The sequence below is a fragment of the Rosa chinensis genome, chromosome 5 (genome assembly GCF_002994745.2).
Source record: "Rosa chinensis cultivar Old Blush chromosome 5, RchiOBHm-V2, whole genome shotgun sequence".
NCBI lineage: Eukaryota > Viridiplantae > Streptophyta > Magnoliopsida > Rosales > Rosaceae > Rosa > Rosa chinensis.
The window spans coordinates 47613110-47625887 of NC_037092.1; the positions used below are offsets into that span (position 1 = coordinate 47613110).

The window sequence follows — 12778 nt, forward strand, 5'->3', positions numbered from 1 at the left end:
ATACAAGCCCTATATCGCTCTACATGAGATTATAAGTAAAAAGATCCACATTCTCGACATAATCCATCTATGAGAGATGATTGTCCTAGAAGTGACAATATATGCCCCAGAAGTGGCATGGGTACCCAATATCAATAAGCTTATTACAGCTAATGCATGAATATAAGAATGTGTGGGATCTATGATTAATGATCATCGATGATAATTTACATATGGTAGCTACCAAAATCATTAAAGGCTATACTGATGCTATACCACGTTTCATTATGAATGTCGACAGAGTATATTATTGGCCAAATTGGAAAGAGGCAATTCCAATGAAATTGAATATTTGAAACGTGATGAAATACTTAGACCCTTTAACCCTACATGGTACAAAAGGGTATTTATCAAAATTGAAGATAAATTTATGACACAATGTCTATTTATAGAGACATGAGATTATGAATATCTTTCCTTATATGAATGACAAATTTTCTATAAATACAGTGTTACATATAGCTGTTATATTGACGAGAGATTTATGGCATGTTGTCATCGTATATTATGAAGATTTTACAGACACATTGCTAAAAGTAAAATCTCAAAAGCAAAGTGTCATAATAAGCGTATTGCTTATCAAATCCTCAAGGGATTCAAATACATGAATGATTCAAGTCCATGAAAGGTTGAAAGAGTCTAAAGCTCACTCATGGAATCAAAGAGTCTAAAGCTAGCTCATATGTACTCATTTCGTTCTAGTCAACGAGATCTAAATTGCCTTAATTAGTATTATGACGAGACTACTATCGAATTCAAATTATGAATATAATGTTGCAACATATTCTAACTTTTGCAAAGTTATGAATTACTTAGAGCTCTTGAAGAGCTTATATGAGACATATCAATACGCAAAGGTATTGATGTGTATGGCTAGGTATGCCATGATTATTTTTCAATGTTTTAAACTATACAAAGTTAAATGTGTCAATTTCTTTATATTGTTTAGCTATTACTTTGTGTATGAATTTGAGCATATGAGATTGTTTCTAACCTTATCATATGAGGTAAGGCTTATTGAAAATCATCTAGTTTTGTTGCTATTGCTTAAACTTTGCAGGTATGAAAATTTGTGATGAGCCCTTATATGCAAAGCACACGTGGTCTCACTTCGGTGATAGATACATCAAACTACTATACATGGTACATGTAGCTTATCGCATACATATATGAGGCTTGCAACAATTAGGGGGAGCATCCAAAAGCATGCTACCTAGGACATATGCGCGTTGTGCTTTTTTTGTCCTTCGACCAGGATTATTTTTGTCCCACTGGGTTTTTGTTACCTGGCAAGGTTTTTAACGAGATAACAATAAGCGCGTCCAATACTATCATTTATTGGTGGACATCCAAGGGGGAGTGTTGTAAATATTATTATCTATGTGGATGTCCATGTAAATACTCATTAGTTATGTACTTTGATGTAAACCCTACCTCTATATAAAGGAGGCTAATGAGACTGAATGATAACATTTCTACTTCCTCTCTACTATTCTCTCTCCATATTCTCTCTACTTTATAACACTAAAAACAATATATTTTGAGTTTTTCTTTCTTTCTTTCTTATAGTGGAATATAAAAAATTATTAGAAATCAAATCTTAAAAAGCTAAGATTAAGAAAATCGTTGTAGAACTTAATTTATTTTAATTTTCTAAATAGTTAAATAAAATTAATTTTTATTTGTTCAAATTAAGATTTTAAAATCGTGCTTTATAATGGGTAGGCACGAGCACGGCCCGACACATTATGGGCTCGGGCCATGGGTAGGGCCGGGCTTAATGTTTATGTAAATGGGCCGGCACGATGATAAATATACCTGCCCAAACACGGCACGAAGCAAGACTAGACTAACTTAAAATGAGCCGGGCCGGCCCGTTTGCCACCTCTATGAAACACTCATAATAAATTGATGGTACCAATTTAGTTCGTTAGCAAATCAGCAATTTGTGGGTGCATTTGCTCCTGCAGCTGCAGTTTATAGTTCTCTCACGAGTCACGCCCACCGGCAAATTTTGAATCTCCGCAATCGCAGCAAAAAGCAAGCAAATGTAGTGGAAGTTTGAAATTACATATTTTCTTTCTGGTGATGGATTTGTCAACCCTCCAAATCCAATCGAAGAGAGCTCCACCACCAGCAGCCTCTCGCAGCAATCGCCAATGCCTCCTCATCTCCTGCCTTTCTCTCCTCGCCCTCCCCTTCCTCTTCTACCTCGTCTCCACCGCCCTCAAGCTCCACCTCTCCCCCAAATTCACCCACTCCGAATCCACCCTCTTCGGCATTGTCATCACCGCCGCCCCCACCGCCTCCCGCATCCGCGTCTTCCATTTCCTCGACGCCACCGCTCCCTCCACCTCCTCCCGCTCTCGCCCCGCCCTCTCCTCCTTCGCCGCCCGCCCCGACGCCGCCGGCGCCTCCCTCGCGCCGCTGCTCCGCTTCGCCAAGTCGCAGGTGCCGATGAAAGAGCGAGCCAGTACGAAGCTGCTCTTGTTTGCTTCCCCGGAGCTCCAGGACTTGGGCCAGGAGATCGCCGAGAAGCTTCTCGAGTCGTGTAGGAAGGTGCTCAGATCTTCCGGGTTTTGGTTCAAGGACGATTGGGCCAGAGTGGTCTCAGGTGCGTTTTCGTGTTTTCGACTTTTGGCTAGAACTGATAATGTGAATGACAATTTGCAATATGCTACACAGGTGAAGAGCAAGGGGTTTATGCTTGGGTGAGTGCCAATTACGCTCTCGGAACATTGAAGAGTGAGGCTGAAGAAACCACTGGGATAGTTGAACTCGGTGGGGCTTCTTTGCAGGTTTTTTTTTTTTTCATTTACCAAGTGTCTACCATTCTAAACAATTACATTTCTATGTGTATTCAGGTACTAACCTATGATCACTTTCAGGTTACATTTGCCCAAAAAGAAACACTCCAAGTGCAATCTTCTCCGTCTCGAGTTATCAAATTGTTTGGAGTTACTTATCACCTTTATAGCCACGGCTTGCCGCAATTTGGCCAGGTGTTTATACCAAACTTCCTTTTCTCTATATTGTACGTGTCTTGTGCTTCATCTATAATCCGTAATGTGCCATTGTCTGTGAGCAACTTGATGCCTATATATTGGAATTTGATTGGATATGATAATTATTTATCAATTTCACTCCCCTGCTTATAGCAGTTTGACAACTTGGTGTACCTTATACAATTTCAGGTAGATAGTTAGATAATAGTTCGCTGATCCTGTGAGTTTATTTATATTAACATACTCAAATCAGCATCATGATATTTATGTACCTGTTTTTGTTTTTGTACAGGATGCGGCTTGGGAATCATTGTATGAAAACTACAGAAAATCGACGCCTTGTACGATCTGTTGTCCTTTCTCTTTTATGGTACCATGGGATAAAAGTTGATTTCATGGTATTTTTGAACTACTATAATTTTATGATAAGTATAAACTGCATAGTAATTTTAGTTGCCTCTGGATTTTGGTTCATGCAATTACTGATACTTGTTTGACTTCTCAAACTAACACCATTGGTTTCTGGTCTTTTTAATTTTTTTTATATGTGAAAAACAAGAGTTAATTTTGCTAAATGTTGCCCACGTACTAATAGTTTACATTATTTAAAGCTTTATATATTATGGATTCCAATGCATTCGAAACTCAAAAGCATTATAGTGATAATTACTTACCAGTTTGAGGCTCTTGACCATAATGTGTTTAATTCCTAGGCAGGAATATATGAATATAGGTTTTTCATTTCATCTGCGATAAAACTTAGATTGAGAATTGAGAACATTTTGAAAATGAGAGCACCCAGGTTTAAAATTGTTCAAATACTGACCAAAGTAAGAGACTTACAATGCAACGAACTGAAGTTAGTGTTCATAAATGTCGATGTTAGAGTACAACAAATATAGAATGAGGATGATCACAGTTGTAACTTCAGGAAAAAAGTATGAATATTTAAAACATCAAGTATGATTGGCTGTGCATTTTTGGTAAATGATTTTGATTTCTTTCCTAATGGAGTAAACTATTCATTTTGTTTTGCAGTTTCAGATTCTAGAAAGGGGAGTCTTGTTCACCCTTGTGTACCTAGAGGATATAAGCTGACAGTGAATGCCAGTGATGAACAACTTCTAGCGTCTTCGCTGGGCGGAAACTTTTCTGAATGCAAGTCTCAAGTTTTGGCACTATTAAAGAGCAAACAAGGTAGCATAATCTTCTGCTTCTTCATTTTCACCAGTTTCTGATCATTCTTTTTAATTGAAGTTCGATTATGTTGTCGTGATATCTATTTTTGTGATTGACTTTCTGGAAAGTTTAGTAGAATGATTTGTTTCCATATTTAAGTTGGCTCGCTTTGTTTTATTTTATTATGAGTTGAACCAACTTTCATTCTTGATCCCTTAAAATGATATGATAAATGTGGGCTTCTTTGCCACAGCTGGATAATAGAACAGAAAACAAAAACAAACATCAAGAGAAACTAGACTGCAAACAGAGCACCCTTTTCATAACAGAACCCTTGACCTACAATCTACAACTGCCCTCCAATCTAGCATAATGAAGAAAAAGTGTGGGAGAGAATCACGTAATGCTAACTAGATCCTTACTCTCTCCTAGAGCTCCTTCATGCCTGTACATCTGCAGTCCTCAAGAACCTTCTGTTCCTTCCATTCAGAGCACCCATCTCAGGCATGACAATGCAAGCCTAAACTTTGGTCCTCTTTCCTTTACCAAAGGCAGAATGTTTTCCTTTTATGAGAAGAATAGTTAAACTATTTTAAGTGATTGTTTGCGTAGCTGTTAAATTGGTTTAATACATAATTCAAGGAAAAAAGTTATTGTTTTATTTTTGGATTCATAGTTATTTAAGATTAATTTCCTAATAATTTATCTACACTACTAGCCTACTAGGGTAATGCCCAATAAAGGCTTGTCATGGTGAACAACGGTATGGGTCATTTGTCCAAAGGAACGTAATATGAAAATATAAGGCATCTTTGGCAGTGCTTATGGAAGTGCCAAAAGTGCTTTCAAATAACCAAAAGCTTTTTTCAATGTATTTGACAGAAACGAGTACAAGTGGGTTTTAGGATACAGATCAATTATACTTCCTAAAGCACCCATAAGCTGCTCCGGAAGCGTTTACAAAAGAATATCAGGGGAGCACGTGAGCGTTCAATGAAAATATTTGTGCTTCTGACAGAAGTGTTACTTAAGTGCTGCTAAGCTTAGGTACTCAATGCCGTTAAAGATGTACGTAGTTTTTTTTTTCCTCCTCCCTCTAAAACTAGATATCTTGGTTTTGAATGGGATTGGTCAGTGAAGTTGGGTTTTGCTAGCAGTGTGATTGGGACTAATCTCCTATAAGCAAGAATCAGTTTACCATGGGTGGAATCTTAGGCCTTGGCTCAGTCATTATGGGACTTGGGGAAATGAGTTAGGCTGTGATATAGCCAACTGGGTCATGGCTCCTGTCTTGTGTGTACTTTGCCATGAAACACTTGGGCCTTAAATATCATTATACAACTGGCCACTTGCTATAGTACTACTGGGCCACTGGCCCTTGCATACTTTGGCTTGGGCCTACATTTTGAATTTTCTTGGCCTTAAATATCAAACTCCTAATTTTCTACTCAATCCCTTTTGAGGGAAAATGTGATTTTAGTGGATTGGATAGGTTATTGTTTTCAAAAATATGGTATGAGGAAGAGGGGAACAGCTTTCTGTAACCTTTTTTCCTCGCGTATATAGATTATCCACTTATCATAATGTTCCCATTGCATTTTTATATGTATCTCAGTTTTCTTATCCTCTGTTCTAGACTTTTGGGTTTTGAAGAAACTTAAGTAATCTGGATGTAGGGGAGTTAACTAAATTAGTGGCATGTTTAGAGGATTTTAGGCTGTTCTTTTCTAGGGCAGATATAAGCTTATGGAAGTTCGACACTTGGCAACTTTTTCTTGCAAATCCTACTCAAAGAAACTACTGGAAAAGTCTTCTCTCTCTTTCTTTGATTCCTCTCATGTAATTTGGAAGGCTAAAGTATGTCCTAAAGTATGATTCTTAGAGCATCTCCAACAGTAAAAGCTATTTTTTTAGCTAAATCATCTAAAAATTAAATTTAGGTAGTAAATTTCTAACTTTTCCTCCAGCAGTGTTAGCTAAACTAAAAAAATTGAACGTGGAGTGTTTAACTTTTTATTATTTTCTCTCTCCTCCCTAGCTAAATTTAGCTAGAGATTTTAGCAAAAGCCAAATTTGACTTTCATATAGCTATTCTGCTGGAGTGCTAAACTATCTCAAATTAGCCAAATTTATAACTTTTTGTTGAAATAGCTAGTCTGTTGGAGATGCCCTTAGCTTGGATAATTGCTCATGGGAGGTTGAATACTTGTGATTTGGTTCAGAGGAGACGGCCTTCCTGGTCCTATTCACCCCATTGGTTTGTGATGTGTATAGAACAGCTGAAAGTTCATTCAAATTATGTGTTGCTTCAATGTTCTGTTGCTCTATCTTTATGGGAAAAGTTATTTAGGGAATTAAATGCAACTCTTGAACTATCCAGTTTCATATAATGCCCTGCTGTAGCAAAGGGGACTGGTTTGATGGAGAGGAACAAAAGATTTTTTATTGAAGCAAGGTGCGAGGATGTAGATCAACTATGGATAGGGTTCATGTTTGGGTGTCTCTTTGGGTTTCAGGTTGTTCAGAGATTAAAAACTATTCTTTCAGGCCATTGTTTCTGATTGAAACTCAACTGTGACTTTTTTTTTTCCCGAATGATGTGACGTAGGTTTGTTCTTTGTTTGTCTTTGTAGTTCCTTTCTATGTTATTTGGTAGATTCCTTGTCCTCTATCTTTTATCTGTTTATTTATTTTTCGTAAAAATATGGTAGGAAGCTTTTCCTAATGTATGGCAGTCTTGCTAGGCTAATAATAGTCATTGTCCAATATGTTGGTCTCAAACAGGTCCAATGGGACTTGGACCTTTTCGATCATACAAGATATGGTTAGAGCAATATTTAGTCTGAAAGTTATTGAAAAAAACTGTTGGAAGTCCCTATAACTTAAAACAGCTTTCCCTTGTTAGCGTTGACTTTTGGATCATTTCCTACAGAAGGACAGTTCTTGGGAGGAAATCTAGATTTGGGGAAACACCTCTACTCATTTTTATTCCTCAACTTCGCAAACTCTCTACTTTTCATAAAGCTTCCACTGCTACAGTGGTCGTAAACCCATAATTTCCATGGAGTTGGGATCTCAAATCCAGGAGAAATTTAAATGATTTTGAAGTTTGGGCCCTTTCTTTTTTGCTGTATATGCTAGAAAAATTCCACTTTATATGATGGAGCTGTTTTATCCTCTGTTTAATAGAATGAAAGATTGCACAACTGGTGCACCTTTTGCATGCAGACAACAGTTCATGGTTTATGCAAAATTCAATAGTAAATGACCCAATTAAGTTTTTTGGACTGACAAAACTGATAACGTAGTACATAGTTAGAGTAATGTTCATAGTTGACAAATTGCCACATTCATTAACCAGGCTAGAAAAGAATTTAGTGACAGATTATTGAGAAATTTATACATGTATAATTTTTTTTCTTGATTTGAATTTGTTTCTTAATGGAAAAGAACATCTGAATGTATGTTGACATATACTGTGATTTTATCTTATACCATTACCTATAACTTATCTTGCTTATTTAAGTACTCTAATTGGCAAGAGGTCTGTTTGGTGTGTTGAGAAGTTAGAAGTAATTGATTCTTGAGATTCTAGGTTACTTATAAGGAAGAGGGTATTCATTAATAGCTTTTCAATGTAAAATGCAGATAAATGCGTGCAGGCACCTTGCACAATTGTCTCATCATTTCCTTTCGAGATAGGGGGCAAGCCAATTTCCGCAAACTTCTTATTTACTTCTGAGGTTGGTAGACAATGAAATAAGTTCATATTATTTATTAATATGTAGGTGGCATGAGTTTTAGATTTGTTGTATTTTGTTTGACAATAGATAACTTTTTGTTTGCTTCTAACATAACAATTTGATATGATGTAAAAGTTTGCGTCAATATCTAGCTTATTTTCCACCATTTACATACATATCTTAAAAGTAATTTGTATATTGTTATAACATTAGCTGTTTTAGGAAGCAACGTATGCTGCACTTTCTGTTAGACTTTATGTATTATTTAATAGGATTGAAATGAGAATATAATTCCTGTTAGATTTATAGTTTTGCTCCTTGTGATCCCTTTTTACTTTAGTCCTTAAACTTAAGAATTAAACAACTAAACCATTATAGCTTCTTAACTTTTGTGATTGCAAATCATTTTTCTTGTTAAATTGATCAAGAGAATTTTAAAGGGCAAATGTGTATAGACGCAATATTTAGAAAAGATATTGTGGATTTTTTTATGAATTGGAAGATTTCCAAAAAGTACTTTAGGAATATAGGGTATCTTAAAAGTTTTACATGTGGGATACCCAAAGCCCATTTTGAACTTGCTCTTACTCTTCTGCTCAACTAATTAGAGTCATTTTCTTCAACCAATCTGGTAGAAATATATATTGGACCCAAAAGCAACGGTTATAAAACCAAAGGTCAAATCCAAATTGAAATAGTGGAAGTAGGCCCAGCTTTGTTGTCTGCTTCTTTGGTTTAGGCTCAAGACTCTTTCGGAAGCTTTTCCCAGAGTTTTGGCCTGTGTTCACATCCCCTCACTTCCTGTTTGGTAGCTGTTTCATGTGAAGATGCAAACAAGCCAGTCAAGCCGGGTTGATTTAAGCTCAAAAGCTTGCTAGGTTGAGCTCAACTTGAGCTCTGTCCTTCAGGTTTATTTGGCTCATTAGCTAGTTTCTCAGTAAGTAGACTATGAATGAACTGCGTGTGAGCTTAAGTCTGAAACTTGAAAAGAACAAATCAATGAATTTTTAGAAACATGTTAATATTCTCTTGAGGGTTGTATATTCTGTCTTTACAAAATATATTGTCCACCTTAGAGCCCCTTGCAGTAGCTGAGGTAAGCGTGTTTTAGCGAACAAGTATAAATGACCTTGGTCTAAGTTTAGCTCATTGTGGGCATTCCTATGAATCAGGCTTTTTGATGGTTAGTCAGCTAGGCATATAAAAGTAGAAATAACAAAACAATTACAATAATTGAAAAGTATCCGTTGTGCTCCCAAATATGTTCAGAATGAGACTTCTAAATACACAGTAATTCACTTAACTCTGATTTGAAAGTTAGAAAGCCTGCAAAAACCATACCTTCCCTGATCCTAGAATCAAATATCTCTGGTCCCTTCAGGCCTGGACTCCCTTAGAAAATGCCACAGTTTTAATTGTTTTTCTCAAGGTGTCAATGATCATGAACAACGCAAAATAGAAGGGAAAATACAAATGGATATTGTTTGTTGGAATTTCAAGGGGGTCAAGCAACCAAGGCATCAGACATCCTACGCAACACAGACAGCCTACACAACACACAGTAACGGACCAAAAGTGAGTAGAACTATAAACTATTAGGGAATTGGCTAGACATATGGTTTTATAGCATATGCTTGAATGCTGTTCTGTTCCAGGAAAATCTTTATAGAACTCACCTGGCTACAGGTGTGCCTGAGTACTTATGAAAGTCAGTTGCATTTCACTGTACATGAATTGACAATCATAAGATCCTGTTAGTATATGACAAATGATATCTATCGGGAAGTGCCTGTTCACAAAATGATAATAGCCATCTTTATGTTGGAAGGATGTTGTGACCTTAATTTTGCTCATGTACATACTTAAGGGAGTGAGGGAGAGATGCAAAAGAGCCATCTTTTAAGTCGGATTTTATTTTTCTATTAACTTTATATGATTTAAATTTTTTCCGTCTTTCGTTTTACTTTTAGTATATATATTTTTGGGTCAGTCCTTTTCAGTTGTTAATCGTGTAATTTTTCCTGTTTTTATCCTTCTACAGCTTTTTGGGCTTGTTCCCAGGGCTTCTTTGTTTGAGTTGGAGGCAGCTGGTCTACAATACTGTGAAGACGAATGGGACAAACAGAAAAATCAACATAATATTGTTGATGATTCAGATCTGCTGAAATATTGTTTCTCATCTGCTTATATGGTGGCGCTGTTGCATGACAGTCTAGGAATCCCCATGGATGAGAAAAGGTATGTTGTTCTTTTTGCACTTGCAGGCATGCTAATAATCTTGATCTGTATTTCTTATGTATATGTTAGATCAGGCAAGTTAATTGAAAAGTAACCGCATATTTTTGCAAGATGTAGAGCTAATATTTTGGCTGTCGATGCACCTGCATTTAAATAACGAAGAAAATGCTATATTTGCTGAGCACTTAATAATTTGATGTAGCTTGCTGCTTGCCTGAACTGAATTGTTTGAGAGAAAAACATTTCAGTGATAATTTCATTTGACACTCTTTTCAGGGTTGGATTTGCAAACCAGACTGGAAATATTCTCCATGATTGGACTCTCGGTGCTTTCATTGTTGAAACAATGCTGGAACCCCTTGAATGGGAACTTGATAATAATCTGGGCCAGATTGTTGGAAATGAGTCTGTCACGTATTTCTCTGTCTTTGCATTTCTTTTAATAGCTGTGTTTGCTGTATTCTTTGTATTGCAATCGCGGAAACCACAGTTAAAGACCATATACGATTTAGAAAAAGGACGCTATATTATTACACGTGTACGTAGGTAATATAGATTTGATTCATAATTTCTTTCCTTAGGTTCATTCAATAGGAATCTGAAAACTGTACCTGACGATGAAGATTTTTGTGAAAAGTTACTGAGAGCAGCTAGCAACACTGCGTCTAATACTTATAACCAATTTGTATCTCCATCTCTAAAATATAATGCTGTACGGTAAGATATCTTCATTTCTTTCATCCTAACATTGTCAATTTAACCATAATCAAATAATGAAATTTCTGTAGTAGTATTTGCCTGTGTTTGCAGTGTTTCATGCAATGAACTAATCCTACGGTTTTTGGCTCGGGAGTATTGATACTTATGAGCACCATAGAACATCCTATGGTAGTATTTGGTAGCTTGGCTGCACTTTCAATTAACTGAATGAAATCCATTGATTGTTCTTATGAGAAATTGTTCACGAAATTCTGCTGATGTTGTCGATCAAGTCTCTAGTGCTGCTGTTTATGTTTGGTTGCTAGCCGCAGCTTTAGGGAAGACTTATGTGCTAGTGCTGCTTGCGTTCTTGCATAATATTGACCTTTTAATGATACGCATAGACGTACAAGTTTCTCACTGTGTTCAAAACCGCTGGAACGAGGACAATGTCATTGTTTCCATTCTCACATTTGACATGGTAGATGCATCATTTTGCAGGGTAGTGATCCCTCATGATCGTGAGACAAATTCTCCCATCATTTCAAGATATGGGGACTGTCTTACCTTATTAAAGTTTGTAAATATACCTACCGATTCTTTTGTCTTGTGGGTGATGAGACAGTTTGGTGTGACTGGATCATAGAATATATATATTTAATCTATGCCTGTAGGGAACTAAGGATCCTGTATTCTGCCATTTGGTTTTAAAGAGAATGGTGAAGTAGTTGTCTAAATAGATGATGGAATGCTAAAATCCATTGACCAAGGCACACAATGTAAACATATTTTGGAATTGAAGGATATAAGTACTACTTCATGGATTCTTTTATGAGAGCCTTGTCTTAATTAACCAAATTAATGTTTTTTCTTACTGAGTTACTGAGTAGGGAGTTGCAAGAACAATTTCTGTTTCAGCACTATTTTTACGACATTTAGTCTTATTTATGAGAATGGTATGGCTACGCTAAGCATTGGGATTAATCTATCGGTGACATTTGATATGGTAGCGAATTATTTGGAAGAAGACATGATTCTTCTCAACTCAACTACGGTTAGCGGCTGCCGACTCCATTCTTGAACTCACAACTTTGGTAGATATGACTTCATGAACTACCTTCTTGGGCAATTGGCCGAAGCATGGCTGAATTGGTTGCACTTGAGACGGCAATTACCCGGTACAACAGATATGATTCAAGTGTTACTTCAGTGTTAATAAAAAAAAAAAAAAAACACTTTAGTGTTTCAATCGCGCACTACGTGTGCGAAAAAATGTTTACCTCACTGTTTTTTCAATCGGTGATGGGTTTGCAACCTATCTCACTATTAAATGAAATTTGTAAGAGGTATTTTGGTCTGGATTAATTGCTTGAAAATGTGGGTTTCATTTTGTTAATAATTCTTCCTGAAAAAATGAAAATGTGAAGGTCATGGGTTTAAATCTTACTCACATCATAGGTTGAGGTGGAGAATAAAAAAGATTTAAAAAAAAAAAAAAAGCACCCGACAACCACATTGAAATGTGTCGGTGTAATTTCTCGCTAAATTTTAAACTTTTAATGAATGAATTGAAAACATGTATTTTATTGTATTAAATGAAGTAGTCTCTTACAAAAATTGCTAGTGTAACAACAATGTGAAAAATTGTATGGTGCCCTTTCTGTTAGTTAAGAGGTCGTTAAAAAAAAAAAAAAAAACTATCCGACTAAACTTTTAACTTTTAATGAATGAACTGAAAATATGTATTTTACTATATCTTTACTACTATAAATGGAGACCCTCTTTTGGTGCTAAATGGCTTTACCAAATTTTAAAGTACCTATAATATCCTTCAATACCATAATTATCAAATTAAGTTAATAGAATATAAATAGA

General features: G+C 36.2%; 1 protein-coding gene across 2 annotated transcripts; it reads left to right on the forward strand.

Moving 5' to 3' along the window:
- Nucleotides 1-1961: 1961 nt before the first annotated feature.
- Nucleotides 1962-10997, forward strand: LOC112168464 (probable apyrase 6). 2 transcript variants are annotated; one of them, XM_040507033.1, is made up of 8 exons: nucleotides 1962-2653; nucleotides 2725-2837; nucleotides 2928-3041; nucleotides 3337-3385; nucleotides 4089-4241; nucleotides 7872-7966; nucleotides 10008-10204; nucleotides 10481-10997. In XM_040507033.1, the coding sequence occupies exons 1-8, from the start codon at nucleotides 2128-2130 to the stop codon at nucleotides 10752-10754; spliced, it is 1521 nt and encodes a 506-aa protein (XP_040362967.1). In that variant the 5' UTR covers nucleotides 1962-2127; the 3' UTR covers nucleotides 10755-10997. The 2 variants fall into 2 exon arrangements, with proteins under 2 accessions (XP_040362967.1, XP_024161351.1); XM_024305583.2 differs by having other exon boundaries at nucleotides 1963-2653; nucleotides 4083-4241; nucleotides 10481-10944.
- The last annotated feature ends 1781 nt before the right edge of the window (nucleotides 10998-12778 follow it).

Excerpts from the sequence above, each read along its gene's own strand:
- LOC112168464 (XM_024305583.2), top strand. The coding sequence starts at position 2,128 with ATGGATTTGTCAACCCTCCAAATCCAATCGAAGAGAGCTCCACCACCA. Across the intron at positions 2,654-2,724 it reads TTGGGCCAGAGTGGTCTCAG|GTGAAGAGCAAGGGGTTTAT; the intron begins GTGCGTTTTCGT and ends TATGCTACACAG. Across the intron at positions 2,838-2,927 it reads TCGGTGGGGCTTCTTTGCAG|GTTACATTTGCCCAAAAAGA; the intron begins GTTTTTTTTTTT and ends GATCACTTTCAG.